Raw genomic sequence first — 19,653 nt, 5'->3', positions numbered from 1 at the left:
TGCAAATCTTTTATGAATTTTATGTCCCTCGACTTTGACCAAAATGTGGCAAAAAACTAATTATTTAAAAAAAATCAAATATGTGCCACGGTTCAACATTTCAACGAAAAAAAAGTTCATGCACTCGTCCAGTTGTTTTACAATGATAAGTTTCCAAAATTTCTAAGTATTGACGGAAATTTTACTTTTGTTAGAAAAAAAAACCTTTTGCGGTGCTAAAAATGTAATTTTATAAAAGTTCGAAATATTTTAAACGAGTCCAAACAAGATTTATATTATTATCAATGCGATATTTATTTTTCTATTTTTGATCGCCGAGTATTTTTACTTTCTTTGTTTAAATTGATATTTTTCGGCGAATAATAACACAATTGTTAAACGTTTTTTCTTACGTTTCGGCCTACTTTTCTCCTTTCGGCCATCATCAGAATCTATTTAAAACAAAATTACAAAAATATTACAATGTTACAAAAATTACAAAATTATTGACAATTTGTACTACAATCACACAAGCTACCTTAAAACCCTTCTTCCAGCTGCTACTCCTCCTGCTGGGTTGCCTGGACTGCTACAGCTGGCCGCGTCGCTCTTTCCGTCTCGCGTATCTTCTTGAGCAGGCAGTTGTACGACGACGAGAGCGACGCCGACTCTCTCTGCAGGTTGACGGCTCCACTGCCCCTCATTTTGATGTGTAACATCTCTGCTGTACATCTCAGTCTCTCGGTTTCGACCTTCTCCACAATGCTCGCTCGGGAGAAGTCGAATACATGTCCTAACTCCAACGAGTGCTGGGCAAGACCAGAGCTGGGGGTGTTGGTTCTGACCGCGTCCTTGTGCTGTCTCAGCCTCTTCTCAAGCTTCTGCGAGGTTTGTCCGATGTACACCTTGTCGGCACAGGCTCCGCACGGTACGCTGTACACGACGTTTGTCTGCTGCATCATGGGGATTTTATCCTTCAATTTGCTGAAAACCGTGTTCTTGATCTTGTTGTTTGGCTTGTATGCAGCGACAACGCCGTGTTTGCGTAGCGCTTTCCCAACCTTCTCGCTGAGGTGAGGGATATACGCCACTGATGCGTACGAGTTCGCTCTCTCGTCTCTTTTTCTCTCCCGCTCGAGAGAGTTGTACAGAAAGTGCACCCTCTCCTTTAGAGTGCGCGAGATGAACCATGCTGGATAGTTGTTGGTCCGTAGGATGTTCTTTACTATGCGTATGCTCTCGGGTCGCTTGTCCGGATCGGTTAGCATAAGTGCCCGGTCAACCAGAGCAATAGCAGTGTTGCGTTTGTGACACCGTGGACTCTCCGAGAGGTAGTCCAGGTATCGACCGTTCTCTTGTTTGGGGTACCACTTCTTCTCGATCTTTCGTCCTGCTCTAGTCAACGTGAGATCGAGAAACCTAATGGAGGCGTCTTTCTCTCTCTCCAACGTAAACTGCAGGCTTTCGTACGTTGAGTTGAAGGTATCAACGACGGTGGCAATGTCTTCTTCTCTTCCTACCACAAAGCAGTCGTCGACGTAGCGTTTGTACACATGGAGTGTGATGTTTTTCTGCTGCAGTTTGTTGATGTTTTTTCGTTCGAGCTTTTCCATCACAATGTCGGAGACTACCGAAGAGAGAGGAGACCCCATCGGGACGCCGAAGGTTTGGCCGTAAATCTTACCTTCGTACTGAAAAAAAGCATTTTCTAGTACAATTTTTAGTGCTTTTTTGAAGCTCGGCCACGGGATAGAAGTGTACCTGGCAAGTTCCCCATATCTTGCCTTGATACACCTGTAGATTTTGTCCACCGGGATGTTAGTGTACAACGAGACTACATCCAGCGAGTACATAACGCAGCCATCAGGTACTTCCACCTTAGTGATCTCTTCAGCGAAGGTGAAGCTGCTCCTCACGTGACTGTTGGTCTTCCCTACCAGATGACCCAGTATGCCCGCGAGGAACTTGGCCATTTTGTATGTGGCTGTCCCAATCGTCGACACTACCGGGCGGAGTGGTCTGTTCGGTTTGTGGATTTTGGGGAGGCCGTAGATCCGCGGGGGGTTGCAGTGGAACAGAAGCAGCTCCCGTTTCTTGGGGCCACTAATTTGTTTATCTGTCCACCATTGCTTGACAAGAGTGTTTAGCTCACTCAAGATGGTGTGAGTGGGATCCCCTTCAAGCTGTCTGTACGTGGTTGTGTCGTTTACAAGTTCTCTCATCTTACTTCGATACTCTTCTGCTCCGATGACAACCACCTTATTCCCTTTGTCTGCCCTTGTCACGTACAGCTGATCGTTCGCTCTCAAGAAGTGTTTACTACGCATGATGTCCTGTTGGATCCAGTTGTTTTCTTTTGGGTGTTGTTGGTGTTGGTAGTTTACGTAGTTGGATATCATGTTAGAAACCTCCGCTCTCATATCTTCGGCTTCGGTCCGCTTCTTGGCCGCTTCTTCGACGTCTTCGCCGACAAACTCCGTTTTCTTCCTAATCGCATTCTCGACGTCGGCAACGAACCGAACGTATGGAATACTCCTGTTGTTTTGGACGTTGTAGTTAGGGCCCAGCGACAACGTGCGTTCCATGAAGTCTGGTAGTTCGGTGTCAGTGGTGTTTTCTACCCAAGTTGGCTCGCTTCGTACGCTGGTGATCCTCTTCTTCTTTAGGTTGTCAAGTTTCTTAATCTCGCGTTCTTTGGCCAAATGGTATTGTTTGGCAGCTTTCGCTTCCACCACTTCCTCAATCTCCCAGCTCTGGTCTTGCCCAGCACTCGTTGGAGTTAGGACATGTATTCGACTTCTCCCGAGCGAGCATTGTGGAGAAGGTCGAAACCGAGAGACTGAGATGTACAGCAGAGATGTTACACATCAAAATGAGGGGCAGTGGAGCCGTCAACCTGCAGAGAGAGTCGGCGTCGCTCTCGTCGTCGTACAACTGCCTGCTCAAGAAGATACGCGAGACGGAAAGAGCGACGCGGCCAGCTGTAGCAGTCCAGGCAACCCAGCAGGAGGAGTAGCAGCTGGAAGAAGGGTTTTAAGGTAGCTTGTGTGATTGTAGTACAAATTGTCAATAATTTTGTAATTTTTGTAACATTGTAATATTTTTGTAATTTTGTTTTAAATAGATTCTGATGATGGCCGAAAGGAGAAAAGTAGGCCGAAACGTAAGAAAAAACGTTTAACAATTGTGATATTATTCGCCGAAAAATATCAATTTAAACAAAGAAAGTATTATCAATGCAGAAAATGCATTTTATATTGTTTTGAGTTGATTAAACTTCTATTTCCATTGAATATTTTACGAAAAACATTTATTTTGCCCCCTTATTTTTTGAACCAATTTTGAAGGAAGGGGGTGACATAAACTTTGGAAAATATTTGCAACGGCCTGTAGTAAAAAAAATGACTTATATCAATTTTATAAATGTTAGGTTTTAGCAGGTCAATGAAATTTCGTATTGATAATTTCAAAATGTTTCAAATTTCTTTTAAGTTCTGCAAACGTAACTTATCTCCTTGTGCCAAGATAGCTAAGTGGAAAATAAAAAGCTTAAATGAGTTTTGTGATGGCCCTAATACGACTCAAAAATTTTCTCATAAAATATTCACCCCAATTTCAACGTTACGGGCCGCCGTTGTTCTTCCAAATCCGTGACTTGTCTTGATACGCTGGCGTTAAAAATTAAATCAACTTACCGCCTCACCTGACCTGACCACCTCTTCTTCTGGGGGCACACACTTGTACCAGAGAGCCTACTAGCGCCCAACAGCAAACTTTCAGCAACAACAAAAAAAACCCTCCCGACCCATCATCGTGATGGCACGAGCAAGTGTGCTCAAATCTAGTTATGTTGAGCAGAGATTAAGCTCGTTTTTTCGTTCGTTCGTTCGTTCGTTCGAGTTAAGGTCTACCTTCACGGCTGCCCCCAGTTAAGGTGAAATTAACCACCTTTGCGCCTTTTGTTTTTTCCCTCCCTCGGACGAGCTCTCCTTCTAACAGCATTGGCAAAACAACATTAATCTCGGGAAGGCGTTTGAAATTTGTGTGTGTCGAACGCTGGCGCTCTCGGGGTCGCCCCCCGGGTTATGCTGAGCAAACCGCTTCCACCCCCTCCCCCCCGTTAAGGTGAAGGTGGTGGTGCGTTTCATAATGAATTTCATGCGTAATTGAACGGAACGATTATTAACTTGTTAGCGTTTTCACCTTAATTCGGAACATCAATCGCAATCAGCGCATCGGATTAAATCGCTTTTTCCTTCTAGCTTTGAGCGAAAGCTTTGGTGCTTTTTTTTCGGATGGGGGTGGCGGGGAGAATGCTTAAGGCACTAGGGCGGGAAATGAACAATCGAAAAACGCGTGCATCCTTTGCTGATTGAAGAATCTTCCTCTCTCCCCCTCCCAAATCGATCCCATTAGTGCAGGGGGAGGGAGGAGGGGAAACCATAAGAAATTACCTCTTTCTTGATTGGATAACAGGTGAACAATTTTCCTCAACCTCAACCGCCCCAAAGAGTGCGAGAGATTGCAAGATTGAGCGATAGGGAGGATGACTCCAATTTCCCTGAACGATGCAGCCCTCCCAAATCTCATTAGTCAGTCCCCTCGCCCCAACCCTCTCCACCACCGAAATCGATTGTTTCCCACAAAAGACCAATTAAGTCGACTAACTTGTTGCAAAACAACAATAATTGCTCAGGTATCTTTCTCTTCTGTCTACGGGGGAACGAAGTCTATTTCATTTGATAATTATTGAAGATGTAGGACTGGTGTGCTTGGGAGCCTTGTGGTCTTCGAATAGTAGAAGTGAAGCTCAGACAAGATTTGATCATGGAAAACATAGAATAACTTTTTAATAAAAATTACCAGATTTTTCTGTGGGTCGGGTAGATTCTGGATCGAGTACCTAATATTGACATTCAATTACAGACACTGCAATTTAACACTGAAAATGAACATTCGGAAGTGAGCAAGAAAAATTTAACCAAGATATGATTTCACTAAGTAGTCTAAATTACCTCGATTTTTGAAACCGTTGAAAATATATTCAATCATATTTTGAATAAATCAAGAATGGACACTTATGAGACCAAACATTACTTCTGCTCGTTCTAATTATTCTTACTTAAATACAAAATAAAAATAATTCAATGTAAAAGATGTAATCTGAAAAATTGCAGTTTTTTAGCGTGAAAAATTACTAATCCTAATAATTATGGTGTTTCAAAATAAATATTAAAGCAAATGTTCAATTTTGAAAATAAACATTTCAAAATGATTTATGAAACACTTACATTTTGTCGTGCATTTAGGGGCTAGTTTGCGTGAGCAGATGTTTTCTTGTTTAGAATTAATTATCTATTTAAAAAAAAATAAAAGAACATGTTAAATGTACCAAATATTTAAAAATGTTTAACATTGCCTCATTTGACATTAATTATTATTTAATCATATTTATCAGTTTATTTAAATTTGTCAAAACGACGACGATGACGATTATTTTGCCTTTCTCACTGAGGTAAGGCTATAATACTGCTCTTAAAATTAACTTTTCCCAAAAACCTCTTAGACCTACCTTCATCTATACCTATCGACTCAGAATCGAAAACTAAACAAATGTCTGTCTGTGTGTGTGTTTACCACTTTACCACTTTAGTGATATTTATAGAATTACTTGAAGCCGGATCTCACTTATTTGTTGGAAATCAATTGCCGGATATTTATTCGTCTCGTTGGATATTTATCCAAAATTCCTTCCAAACGAGTCAATTAGTTTGAGTATCTGGCATGACTGATCTGGCAACTCTGTCTGATGTTTAACTACTTAGGACGTTGCAAATATTTTTTGAAGTTTATGTCCCTCGGCTCTGACCAAAGTCAAGAAGGGGGAGGGGGGCTAGGTTTCAAAATTTGGATGAAAAAAGTGTTTAAAATGCATTTTACAGGCGTACAGTTGCTTTCCAATCATTAGTTTTGAAAATATCGAGGTATTACCGGAATTTTTTATCGCAGAAAAAAAACTTTTTGTGGGACTGTACATTGGTATTTCATGAAAATATAAAATGTTTTCAAAGGAGTTAAAACATGCTAAATATCATTATAAACGCGGGAAAATGCATTTTAACTGGTTTTAAGTTGATATAACTTAAATTTTCATAAAAATTTTGAAGTTATACGAAAAAAAAATTTTGCCCCCTGAATATTCAGGTCACTATTTACACAAACTTTGAAAAGTATTTGCAACGGCCTTAAGTGATATTCATATACTGTTTTAAGCCGATTTTTGGGTTTAGTTGGTTCCGTTCCAATAACCACGTTTGATGCTAAATGTCATTTATTTCCTGACCTTTCATGTGACCCATGTTAAGTTAGGAGTAGGCTTAGTGATTGTCACGCTTCACGCAAATTTCACGGATCGATAAAAATGTTAAAAAAAACTTTGAAAATCTTACGTTTAAATCACAAAAACTACTTATTATGCTTCATTATATATAATTCTTCCAAAAACTAAAAAAATCTTTAATAAATTTGAATGTGACACAAAAATAATCCCCTTATTTCAAAAAATATTCTACCTAGTTTATGGATAGGCTCTATAATAAATTTTGAAATAAAATGTAGGGCATGCGTATTCTCATTTATTCAATTGCTTTTTTGAATATCCGACTAGTAAAATTGAAAAGTTTTCGCTGATTTGCTTAATTTTATTGAATTTCACATCAAAGCAAAATTTAACAATCTCCAGCAAGAGTGAAATAATTTGATTTTTTTTTTTGCGACATTTGGCAAATTAACATTTTTTGAGGTTTTTATCTCCCTTTACAAAATTAAAATTTCAAATCAAAGGGCAAAATAATATAATTTGTATCGAAATCGTCATTTTAATTCAAAATAAAAACAGAACAAAAAAGTAGTATTTTATCTTACACGGGAATCGTTAAAAATAAACAGGACTCAGAAAAAATCTGAATTTTGTTAAAAGTTAATTTCAGAGCTTTCATTTTATTTGGATAAATCAAAGCTTGATTCTTTGAATTTATTTTGAAACTATACCTTTCAAATAAAATAGCAGTAAAATTTTCATATCAGCGGATGAAAATATTTATTAACTAAGTTTTAAAAAACTGAAAAATCTGAACAATTCTTCAAATAGTTCAAATCAAGCTTCTTAATTGAAAACTAATAAAATTTACTTGAATAGTTTGTATGGATGAAATATTTATCATGTTGTTATTTTGAAGAAAAAAAATGATAAATTTTACTAATTTCAAGTCGTAATCGTTAAAAATCATTAACACTTCTCAATTAAACAAGGGTATTCATTCGCTTAATTCTTAAGAAGTTCATAACATTATGTGTATTCCTATTTGAGCTTGATAAATCATTTTGAGAAAAAAATCGTTACAGTTTCATACAAACATAAAATATCACGGGATTTCGCGGAAAAGCCAAATTTCACAGATTTCACGCTGTCTGCGAAATCGTGAAATTTCACTAACCCTAGTTAGGAGTAAGGAAGGCTTTTGGCGATTGTCCACGCTCCTAAAAAAAAAAAAAAATTGTGTGGAAATTGTCCACGATGGGGGATTAAAAAAAGTGTCCACGTGGTTTACGGATGGTCCCTAAGAAAAACCGTGCAGTTATGTGCGGTAGAATAAGGTGTAGAAAATTATTGTTATAATCTTAAAAATCATACATCTTTAAACTCAGTTTTTTTTCTACTTGAAATTATGCTGGTAGGAATGATTTCAAATAACAAAAATATGAAAAGCATGATTTTCGTAGAATATGATTCTTATTTTCACTCCAATTGAAGCCACTTAAAAAAAAACTTGTTTTTGTTTTAAATTTTAGAACTTTAGTTTAAAAAATTTGATTAAAATTAAATTTTAATTTTTCATAACTCTACAATCTCGAAATGCAGAGATTTTTAAAAACAACTCCTCTTAACCTGTTCCACGTGCCCCAAATTTCAATGCAAATCAACTTGTCCACCCCCTGAGGGCATATCGACCAACAAACGTCCCAAAATTACAAGTCATCTCCAAAAAAAAATCCACCCCCTTGATGCTCCAAGAAACACCTCGCTCTCCTGCTTGTTATTATTTTAATAAAGTGAAAATTAATGGACTATTAATACTGTCAGCTCGGCAGATTTAGACAATTATTTATGGGGCGAAAAAAAGAAGAAGAATTGTGTGTTGCTTTTTTTATTTTGTTTCTTCGAGGAGTTCAGCCTAATCAGCGTCCCCCCGAGGGGGTCTCTTTTCCCCCAGGGTGCGGGAGAAATTTGTGGACGCGTGAGGTTCAGGTTTAAGTGTTATTTGATTACTGATTTTAGGATTTGGAGGGATAGTGACGAGTGATGTTTTGTTTTTTTCGTGTCATGTTCGAAGGCGATGATTGATTATTAATTAATGAAGCCTGATTAGGCCAGTTTAGTGGCTTTTAATTGATGGTTGCTGGAGAACTGGTCCAACCCGGCCGCATGAGAATCTGTTTAGCTTAATTATACCTGGTAGGGGGGTGTGGGAAGAGGCGCATCTCGGGGCGATTTCCCAAGCGCCCAGCATCTCGATCTCTTTTAACTGGGTCATTGATTCATCTGAATGGGCACATAAACAATCGCATGTTTAGGACGACTGAGAAGAAGAAGAAGAAGATGCAACGAAGGTGTAATTTCGTTCAATTAGCGAAAACATTTTCCCACAGCAATCAGCTGGGAGGTGATTTTGTAAAAGAGAGAAAAACGAAGAAGTAAAAAGTGCACTTGTTGCAGCATCGCACCTGAAACGAGGGAAAATCGTTGGATGTTGCCTGCTCGACCCTCAGGCGGGGATGAGACTTCCTTTTTCGTAGCACTTTAAACAAGATGGAAGGCTTGATTTGCGCAAAACGAAGGCCGACCTGAGTGTTGTTGCCCGGGGGGAACGAATAGTGATTCAGGAGATTTGAAGCTACACTTTGTTTCAAGCTTCTTTCGGTGAAGATTCCACCTTGAAGGGCCATTTCTTCTGCAAGTTTTACAGCAGTTAAATCTGCTTGAAGACTGGTTACACTTTTTTTTCGAGTTCCGTCATCTCACTCGTCCGGGCAAGGTGGCGTCAGTTCCCAGGAGGTCATACGCAACGGATGTCACCCACCTCCACCTTCAACCCAGCTCCGACGCGACGACGCATTAGTAATGCGTCACTTTCCAACTGTCGCAACGCGCGCCACGCCATCACTCTCGATGATTAATGGTCACCGGGTCGTCACCGGTCCTTCCAAGTGTCGTATGAGATATCAATACGCGATTGCTGTCTCCTGCTCTCTCTCTCCCGGTTAAGGTCTTAACGCACCTCAACGCACAATATATCACCCCGCCCCCCTTCCCACCATTCGACGAAGACTTTCTTCAGTTTCATCCTAATCTGGTCTCTTGGAAACGGCAGATCGAGATTAGGATCACCTCTTGCCGTAGACTGACTTGGCCCGCAGACGACGAACTTGGAAATATTGTCCACCAAGGTTGGAAGAATGTGGTACAATTTGTTCGTCGTAACATACCGCGTACTGCGCTGGGGACATCATAATTTTTCTTCCTCGTTTTTTTTTTCGGTGTATTTTCCAACAAACAGACATCTCTCGGAGGAGACTTGGGCTCGAGCAGGTCTGGGACAGCTTTTAAATGTCCCACTCGCGCCTAGGCGACATAAATAACAAAAATGACACTTGACTCTCACCTGTTACGACGCGGCGCAGCTAGGTTGTTAAATGTGACCTGCTGCAGGCAGTGGACGGTGGTGGTCAAGGCGTGCGATATGACAATAAAGGCGCGTAGGTCTTCCGTGTGGCGCGTTCATATTTTTTGTACCGGTTTCATTTCACTGGAAAGTGGATTCTGCCTCGGCCCGAGCTGGAACTTTATGGCGAGACTGGACGTTTTTTTGGCTTTGCCTCAATGTAGGGTTTGTTTCAACACTTGTAATGACCTGGTCGTGACGTGACTGGGCTGTCCCTTTTGCGGAGTTGCGATGCGAGTTTGATAATCACCTTATTGTTTCGGCGATATGCGTAATCTGTGATGTAAATGAAATGTGTGGTTTTAATTGCCTGCAAGGTGTTGCAAGTCAGTTTTCTCTGTTGTCTAAAATTGTTTGTTGGCGAACAAATCAGCATTTGTTTAGAGTAGTCTCCAACGAATCATTGGTCTTAAGTGATCTTCAACTGTCAATGAGATCTTCTGTTAACTAAAATTGGCTATGATTTAGATTTAGAGTTAGAGTTAGAGTTAGAGTTAGAGTTAGAGTTAGAGTTAGAGTTAGAGTTAGAGTTAGAGTTAGAGTTAGAGTTAGAGTTAGAGTTAGAGTTAGAGTTAGAGTTAGTGTTAGCTTTTGATTTTGATTTTGATTTTGATTTTGATTTTGATTTTGATTTTGATTTTGATTTTGATTTTGATTTTGATTTTGATTTTGATTTTGATTTTGATTTTGATTTTGATTTTGATTTTGATTTTGATTTTGATTTTGATTTTGATTTTGATTTTGATTTTGATTTTGATTTTGATTTTGATTTTGATTTTGATTTTGATTTTGATTTTGAGTTTGATTTTGATTTTGATTTTGAGTTTGATTTTGATTTTGATTTTGATTTTGATTTTGATTTTGATTTTGATTTTGAGTTTGATTTTGATTTTGATTTTGATTTTGATTTTGATTTTGATTTTGATTTTGATTTTGATTTTGATTTTGATTTTGATTTTGATTTTGATTTTGATTTTGATTTTGATTTTGATTTTGATTTTGATTTTGATTTTGATTTTGATTTTGATTTTGATTTTGATTTTGATTTTGATTTTGATTTTGATTTTGATTTTGATTTTGATTTTGATTTTGATTTTGATTTTGATTTTGATTTTGATTTTGATTTTGATTTTGATTTTGATTTTGATTTTGATTTTGATTTTGATTTTGATTTTGAATTTGATTTTGATTTTGATTTTGATTTTGATTTTGATTTTGATTTTGATTTTGATTTTGATTTTGATTTTGATTTTGATTTTGATTTTGATTTTGATTTTGATTTTGATTTTGATTTTGATTTTGATTTTGATTTTGATTTTGATTTTGATTTTGATTTTGATTTTTATTTTGATTTTGATTTTGATTTTGATTTTGATTTTGATTTTGATTTTGATTTTGATTTTGATTTTGATTTTGATTTTGATTTTGATTTTGATTTTGATTTTGATTTTGATTTTGATTTTGATTTTGATTTTGATTTTGATTTTGATTTTGATTTTGATTTTGATTTTGATTTTGATTTTGATTTTGATTTTGATTTTGATTTTGATTTTGATTTTGATTTTGATTTTGATTTTGATTTTGATTTTGATTTTGATTTGATTTTGATTTTGATTTTGATTTTGATTTTGATTTTGATTTTGATTTTGATTTTGATTTTGATTTTGATTTTGATTTTGATTTTGATTTTGATTTTGATTTTGATTTTGATTTTGATTTTGATTTTGATTTTGATTTTGATTTTGATTTTGATTTTGATTTTGATTTTGATTTTGATTTTGATTTTGATTTTGATTTTGATTTTGATTTTGATTTTGATTTTGATTTTGATTTTGATTTGATTTTGATTTTGATTTTGATTTTGATTTTGATTTTGATTTTGATTTTGATTTTGATTTTGATTTTGATTTTGATTTTGATTTTGATTTTGATTTTGATTTTGATTTTGATTTTGATTTTGATTTTGATTTTGATTTTGATTTTGATTTTGATTTTGATTTTTATTTTGATTTTGATTTTGATTTTGATTTTGATTTTGATTTTGATTTTGATTTTGATTTTGATTTTGATTTTGATTTTGATTTTGATTTTGATTTTGATTTTGATTTTGATTTTGATTTTGATTTTGATTTTGATTTTGATTTTGATTTTGATTTTGATTTTGATTTTGATTTTGATTTTGATTTTGATTTTGATTTTGATTTTGATTTTGATTTTGATTTTGATTTTGATTTTGATTTTGATTTTGATTTTGATTTTGATTTTGATTTTGATTTTGATTTTGATTTTGATTTTGATTTTGATTTTGATTTTGATTTTGATTTTGATTTTGATTTTGATTTTGATTTTGATTTTGATTTTGATTTTGATTTTGATTTTGATTTTGATTTTGATCTTGATTTTGATTTTGATTTTGATTTTGATTTTTCTTGAGTCTTGAGTCTTGAGTCTTGAGTCTTGAGTCTTGAGTCTTGAGTCTTGAGTCTTGAGTCTTGAGTCTTGAGTCTTGAGTCTTGAGTCTTGAGTCTTGAGTCTTGAGTCTTGAGTCTTGAGTCTTGAGTCTTGAGTCTTGAGTCTTGAGTCTTGAGTCTTGAGTCTTGAGTCTTGAGTCTTGAGTCTTGAGTCTTGAGTCTTGAGTCTTGAGTTTTGAGTCTTGAGTCTTGAGTCTTGAGTCTTGAGTCTTGAGTCTTGATTTTGATCTTGAGTTTGATCTTGAGTCTTGAGTCTTGAGTCTTGAGTCTTGATTTTGAGTCTTGAGTCTTGATTTTGATCTTGATTTGATCTTGAGTCTTGATTTTGATCTTGATTTGATCTTGAGTCTTGAGTCTTGAGTCTTGAGTCTTGAGTTTTGAGTCTTGAGTCTTGAGTCTTGAGTCTTGAGTCTTGAGTCTTGAGTCTTGAGTCTTGAGTCTTGAGTCTTGAGTCTTGAGTCTTGAGTCTTGAGTCTTGAGTCTTGAGTCTTGAGTCTTGAGTCTTGAGTCTTGAGTCTTGAGTCTTGAGTCTTGAGTCTTGAGTCTTGAGTCTTGAGTCTTGAGTCTTGAGTCTTGAGTCTTGAGTCTTGAGTCTTGAGTCTTGAGTCTTGAGTCTTGAGTCTTGAGTCTTGAGTCTTGAGTCTTGAGTCTTGAGTCTTGAGTCTTGATTCTTGAGTCTTGAGTCTTGAGTCTTGAGTCTTGAGTCTTGAGTCTTGATTCTTGAGTCTTGAGTCTTGAGTCTTGAGTCTTGAGTCTTGAGTCTTGAGTCTTGAGTCTTGAGTCTTGAGTCTTGAGTCTTGAGTCTTGAGTCTTGAGTCTTGAGTCTTGAGTCTTGAGTCTTGAGTCTTGAGTCTTGAGTCTTGAGTCTTGAGTCTTGAGTCTTGAGTCTTGAGTCTTGAGTCTTGAGTCTTGAGTCTTGAGTCTTGAGTCTTGAGTCTTGAGTCTTGAGTCTTGAGTCTTGAGTCTTGAGTCTTGAGTCTTGAGTCTTGAGTCTTGAGTCTTGAGTCATGTTAAGCAACAATTTCTTCCTTGATTGTCCCTTTTTCCACTTCTTTACTAACAAAGCACTTTGCTCTTCTGAGCCTGACAAGCTTGAATAGAGCGCGTTAAATTATTGCGATTCGCGTTAATAAATATTGTCCATTTCTCCTCCTTCGGCATCCCTTTAAATCTCGCTGGTAAACAGTTGAAGACCTTGCCTGAGCAGGATGATGATTGTTTCAATCGCCTTCTAACGGCTGAAAGCTGTGACTTCACACAACTCCACCACGATCATCCCGCCTCGGAACCTTCTTCGTCATTGTAATAAAATGTAGTAAAGAGAGTCCGGACGCCGCCGCCGTCGTGACTTTGATAGGTACACGTGTTCCCAAGACCTTGCGGCCGCCCCGAGTTCAAGTGCAGTCAGAAGAAGAAGGTAACCAAGTGTGATTAGCCGACTCTGTTAATCTTCCCCGAGGAGAGCCTTGCCGCCTCATTGTCAATTGCAGCAAAATGTACAATAATTCACAGGTCATTAATTTCTCAGGGCCAAGGCTGCTTGCGCGTTGAGGAAGAGAGGTCTTGGAGGGGAAATCCCGTGGCCGGTAGCTTCTTCCCATAATCAGCTGGAATGACTTTTGCAATGACCCCCAAGACCGTCGTCGTCTTCGACGACTTGGACCAATGAATGAGGTTCGCTGATGGTTGCTCAATTTAATTTCCTTTTACGGAGTCGGACGGACGAAGGATTACATATTGGCCGGTTGTGCAGCGACGACTTCAGACTCCCTCCACAAGGTGTTGATAGTGATAATGGGCTGTTTGCAGAAGAGAGGTTTTTGTGTGATGCCACTAATGATTTTATTTTCCACCATTAGCTGCAAGTATTTGTTGCAGCGCTCGGTGGGTGATTCATGCTGCCGGGTTCGTCACTTGTTGCAACCATACTGGCGGACAAGTCTTTTGTGCGGTTTTGACGTGGTTTGCGATGTGGTGTTTGATAAAGTGTGTTTTTGATGATGGGTTCAATTATTTGCTGTTGATTTGTTTGGATTTGCGATAAATGGGCGAAGAACAAAGATGAGTTTGTTTGCTGAAATTGAGTTTCCAGGCGAATAAACAAGGGGCTACATTGTCCGAGGCTTGGGAAGTTTTTTCACGATGAGTGGACTTTTTACATTGTTGATTTGATAAGACATCTACTGATTCTTGCTTGAGGTTGGATTGTTCTGAAACTTCTTGTTATTTACTTAATTAAAATTAATAATTTTTATTACATCATGAATGATCTTCAAAAGCAAAGAATGATTAAATTCAAGGAAATCAGAAAAAAACGAATCTGAAATTCTGAACCTCGATTTTTTTTTAAAGAGTTTAAAAAATAAAATGTGGCTATTGTCAATCATATTTGTGTCAAAAAGAAATAATGATGTAAACAGGGCTGAGAACCACTGTTCATGACAAAAACAACATAGCATTTGCACGCAAGTTGAAAGGAACTTTTATCCTTTTTTTAATAATCTTGTTAGAATTTGTGTATTCTTATTGGATTCAGAGTTCTAGTTTTCTAATAGTGAAAGCAAAGAGGTACGCAACTATAGTGGACAGATTATTTTCAACAATTAATGTAATTTGATTTTTTTTAGATCTCAAAATTTCCGTGTACACAAATGTGCACTTCAATCTGGGACGTTCAAAACAAAATATTTCTACCAAAATAACAGAATTATTCCATCGCCATAACCGTTTCTCCCCAAACAAACAAGATGCAGCAATTCTCGGAAATCCACTTGGCAGTAACTCCACCTCGCTGCGCCGCCTGATTCGCCTGATGATTATCTGCTCCGAAAATGGCACCGAAAAGTGTCCAAAATTAGGAGCAAAATGCTTCCCCAGCACGACACGACACGCCGTCGTCGCCTTAAAAGCCCAAAAATAAATAAAATAAAATCAGCCCAAAACAAGCCCGCAAAAGACCCTCTTTCACCTTCCTCCCTGTTCCAGCTCATTATCGGGAGTGCTAATTTTCCGCATTTCACCTGGAGGGGATTATCGCACCTTTCCAAGTTTGCCAACCGTTGTCCGAGTCCGAGTGTAGGTGCCGAGGTCCTACTGTGAGGTTAAATGACACTTGCACCGACTGCGGAGTCCGGAGTCCGGCCCAAGTGGGTACCCCAAATGACCATCCACTGATTACGTGCCAATGTGTCTTTCCGCGATTGTTATGGCCAAACAAACGGGATCACTGGAAGAAGGGGCGGTATGCACCATCAGTTGGCATGTACAAACTTACTTATTTTTTTCAATTTTGGTGAATACCACCCTGTCCCACCCTCCGGAAACCGCAAGGGGGACGACATTCATTACAAATATCTGCGCATTAAAACGAACTTTTCGCCTCAATTACCGTAATCGCCCAAAACAAGCAAACAAGCTCTGGAGGCATAAAAATATAATAACGACAACGTGGCCACCACCACTTGGTGGCGGCGGTGCAAATGATGTGTGCAATATGGGATGCATTTCTGCTGGACTCTGGTGTCGGTGTTGGAGTTTGGCAAAGACGTGTTCAACGACCTCTTAAACGGAACCTGGTGGAGCAGCAGGACAGATAATGGACCGCGGGGTTTATGAAGAATGCTACCTGGGGTCGTATCAATAAATTGAAACATAAATGTAGTTTTTTCAAGCTCAGGCCAAAACATTACAAATCTGCATTTTATACTAAAAAGCTCAAAAAAATTATGGCAATAATTATGTTTTTACGTTTTGCAGGTTTTAAAGAATGTCCAATTATATTGTAATAATTTTGAAAATGATAAATTTTTGACGAGGCTTAGTAAAGAACAACCCGTTAGGCAAATGTCGCTCGCCAGCCAATTTCATTCGAACCGGCAACCGATTTTGAAAATTTGTTATAAATTTACTATATGATCAGTATCATATTATTATTTATCCGATTCCTACAAACACTTACAATTGAAAAGAAGTCAACTTAGGACTAGCGGATGTACTTTTTTTAAAAGTAAAATTGAGATTTTGTATAGGTCATTGCTGAAATTTTCAAGTTATCGCAGTTTTAGAGAAAAAGTTGATTTTTACCCGTTTTCGTAATTTTCCCGTTTTTGCGCGGGGCGCGTCGTAAACCCCAGGCTTATTTTCAAATAATCATATCTCCGAATCGTGTTAATGGATATTTGCAATTTTTGGATATGTTATGTAAAATATTTCAAGGAATCAGGGAAAAATATTTTCAGATATGAGCTCTTTAGTCCCGAGACCTTTAAATTAGCAATTTTCATAGGACCATTTCAAAAATTCAGCTGGGTTTTTCGAACCTCCACATATTTTTCCTTAAAAGCTCAACTAATGACCTTTCTTTTGAAACGTGGCGCTCATAAATTGGTTCAGCCATTCCGGAGATATGATTTTTTTTAAATGTGCTTTTTGCGAAAATCTACGAAAAATACCATTTTTTGGACCACCCTATTTTGGATAGAAGCACTCAAATCGCCAAACAAAAAAAATACCGGTCTAATTATTTAAGTCAAAGAAACCCACTCCAAATTTGAACCAAATCGGAGCATTTTTGATTTGGAGACTTCCTATTTGACGTGGAATGGCTATTAAATCAATGCAGGAATATGCATTTCAAACTGTTTCAGGTTGTTTGCACGTATAGTTCCATTGAAATTTTGTAGTTTTTGGAAAACATATTTTTGACTCCTGAGTTTTTGGGCCGATTTTGTGGAATATTTGCAACGGCTTTTTTAAACCACTTTTTAAACCATCTTAAAAATTGTTTCAAAAACTTACTTAATCCACCTATGTGGTTGATGCCTTCCACACTTTTTACCAAAAATGGGTATATGAGTGGTTTCATCATTTTTTTAGATCCAGAAAAAAAGGACACAATGTATAACTTATGTGGTCATAACTCGAGACAGGATTGCCAGATCTTCAATGTTTTGGACACTTTGTAAAGGCCTTTCAATTACCTAACCAACGATGGGTCGGATGATGGATCCGGTCATAGTTTACATACATTTAAGTGAGATCCAGCTTCAAAAATGTACATGAATACCACTTAAGTGGTCATAACTCGAGACAGGGTTGCCAGATCTTCAATGACTTGGACTCATTGGAAAGGCCTTTCAATTACCTTACCAACTATGGGTCGGATGATGGATCCGGACATAGTTTACATAGATTTTGTGGAATATTTGCAACGGCTTTTTTAAACCACTTTTTAAACCATCTTAAAAATTGTTTCAAAAACTTACTTAATCCACCTATGTGGTTGATGCCTTCCACACTTTTTACCAAAAATGGGTATATGAGTGGTTTCATCATTTTTTTAGATCCAGAAAAAAAGGACACAATGTATAACTTATGTGGTCATAACTCGAGACAGGATTGCCAGATCTTCAATGTTTTGGACACTTTGTAAAGGCCTTTCAATTACCTAACCAACGATGGGTCGGATGATGGATCCGGTCATAGTTTACATACATTTAAGTGAGATCCGGCTTCAAAAAGTACATAAATATCACTTAAGTGGTCATAACTCGAGACAGGGTTGCCAGATCTTCGATGTTAAGGACTCGTTGGAAAGGTCTCTTGATTACCTAACCAACGATGGGTCGGATGATTGATCCGAACATCTTTTACATACATTTAAGTAAGATCCGGCTTCAAAAAAGTACATAAATATCACTTAAGTGGTCATAAATCGAGACAGGGTTGCCAAATCTTCAATGTCTGGACTCATTGGAAAGGCCTTTCAATTACCTAATCAACGATGGGTCGGATGATGGATCCGGACATCGTTTACATGCATATAATTGAGATCCGGCTATTTGCGAAAACACATTTTTATGCATAACTTTTGAACTACTTATCGAAACTTCAAACAATTCAATAGCGATGTATGGGACCCTAAACCAAGTCGAATGCAACTGGTTCGATCAAAATCGGTTCAGCCAGTGCTGAGAAAACTCAGTGAGAATTTTGGTCACATACATACATACACACACACATACACACACACATACACACACATACACACACACATACACACACACAGACATTTGTTCAGTTTTCGATTCTGAGTAGATATGTATACATGAAGGTGGGTCTAGGAGCTTTTAATAGAAAGTTCATTTTTAGAGCAGGATTATAGACTTACCTCAGTGAGGAAGGCAAAATAGTGTACACAAATCTGACCACGATTCAAATGCCTTTTATGACTTTATTTAAATTGTGCGTTCTAATTGTGAGATACTAGGGGAAATTCTCGTATGTTTGGCAGGTTAAGCCTTCGCTCCTAACTCCATCCAATTTGCTGATTTTCACTATTTAAACAACTAATTTTGCAAAACTTTTCATAGAAACTTGCTTGCTTACTTCTTATTGAGCTATTTATCACTCAATTTCAGTTGAAAACGCTTTTAACTAGCATTAATTGAATGTCAAAGTTCTGACCTGCCAACATTAGAGGCACGCTGGAACTATGCTGTTCCCCTATACAAGAAACCCAAAAATGTTTATTTTAAGAATTGGAATTTTCTATGACAAAAGAAGACATTTTGCATTATTAGTTCGTCCATACAAATCTCCATAGAGTGTTTTCTACTGCCAATACAAAAACGGTGTGATTTTTTTACTTATAATCGTATTTTTTTTAAATGCATGAATGTAACTAAAAATACTTTAAATTATATTTTATTAATTTTAACTCACAATATGTTCCTTAGTTACAGTCTGTACTCAACTTGATTTTTTTTTAACTGATCTAGAAAACGTGTTTGGAACTCGGCTAATTTTCTATGTTTAAATATAAAATTATTGACAACATTCTTTCTTAAAATCAAAATAATTGAAAAAAAAAAATGTTTACAATTGGATTTCTTCTAATATTGCATTTTTTACCTTTTCAAAACAATAGTTACTTTAGAAAAGTTATAGATAGGTCATGATGAAGACAATTAAGAAAAAAGAGTGTTTATTAAATTTTTATATTACATAAACTAAAATTCCCAAAAACTATATTTTTTAATTTAAAAAAAAAAATCAGTAGACATAAAAAGCATCTTTTGAGAAAGATTTGGTCAAACAAATTTTAACATTTTAGATTGACCCATTGTCACCCCTGATGACCGAATCTCAAAGAATTGTGGAAAGGAATGTTTTCTTTTAGATTTTTTGAATTCATGTTTTTATATAAAATATTTTAAATGTTTTCTTAAACTAAATTCAATTTGATTTGAATAATGTTTAAAGACAAAGTGAAATTAACAATCGAAAGTTCTTTTATGCTGGTATTTTTCTGCAATTTTCCTTTTATTAGACTTTGAAAATCGGACAAAAAGTTGGTGAGATATTTATTTTAGATTTTTGCAATGATGATATATCGGCAACTGGGTATTTGTCAAATTTTG

General features: G+C 36.9%; 1 protein-coding gene across 1 annotated transcript; it reads right to left on the bottom strand.

Moving 5' to 3' along the window:
* Positions 1 to 539: 539 nt before the first annotated feature.
* Positions 540 to 2,564, bottom strand: LOC120419013 (uncharacterized). The gene is made up of 2 exons (XM_052709038.1): positions 1,764 to 2,564; positions 540 to 1,670 (listed from the first exon to the last, which is right to left on the bottom strand). Exons 1-2 carry the CDS (start codon positions 2,562 to 2,564, stop codon positions 540 to 542), a joined length of 1,932 nt encoding a protein of 643 aa, XP_052564998.1.
* Between the last annotated feature and the right edge of the window lie 17,089 nt (positions 2,565 to 19,653).

The sequence above is a fragment of the Culex pipiens genome, chromosome 2 (assembly GCF_016801865.2).
Source record: "Culex pipiens pallens isolate TS chromosome 2, TS_CPP_V2, whole genome shotgun sequence".
NCBI lineage: Eukaryota > Metazoa > Arthropoda > Insecta > Diptera > Culicidae > Culex > Culex pipiens.
Note: the sequence above shows the minus strand (reverse complement) of the source record. Positions and strands in the feature narration are given on the sequence as shown.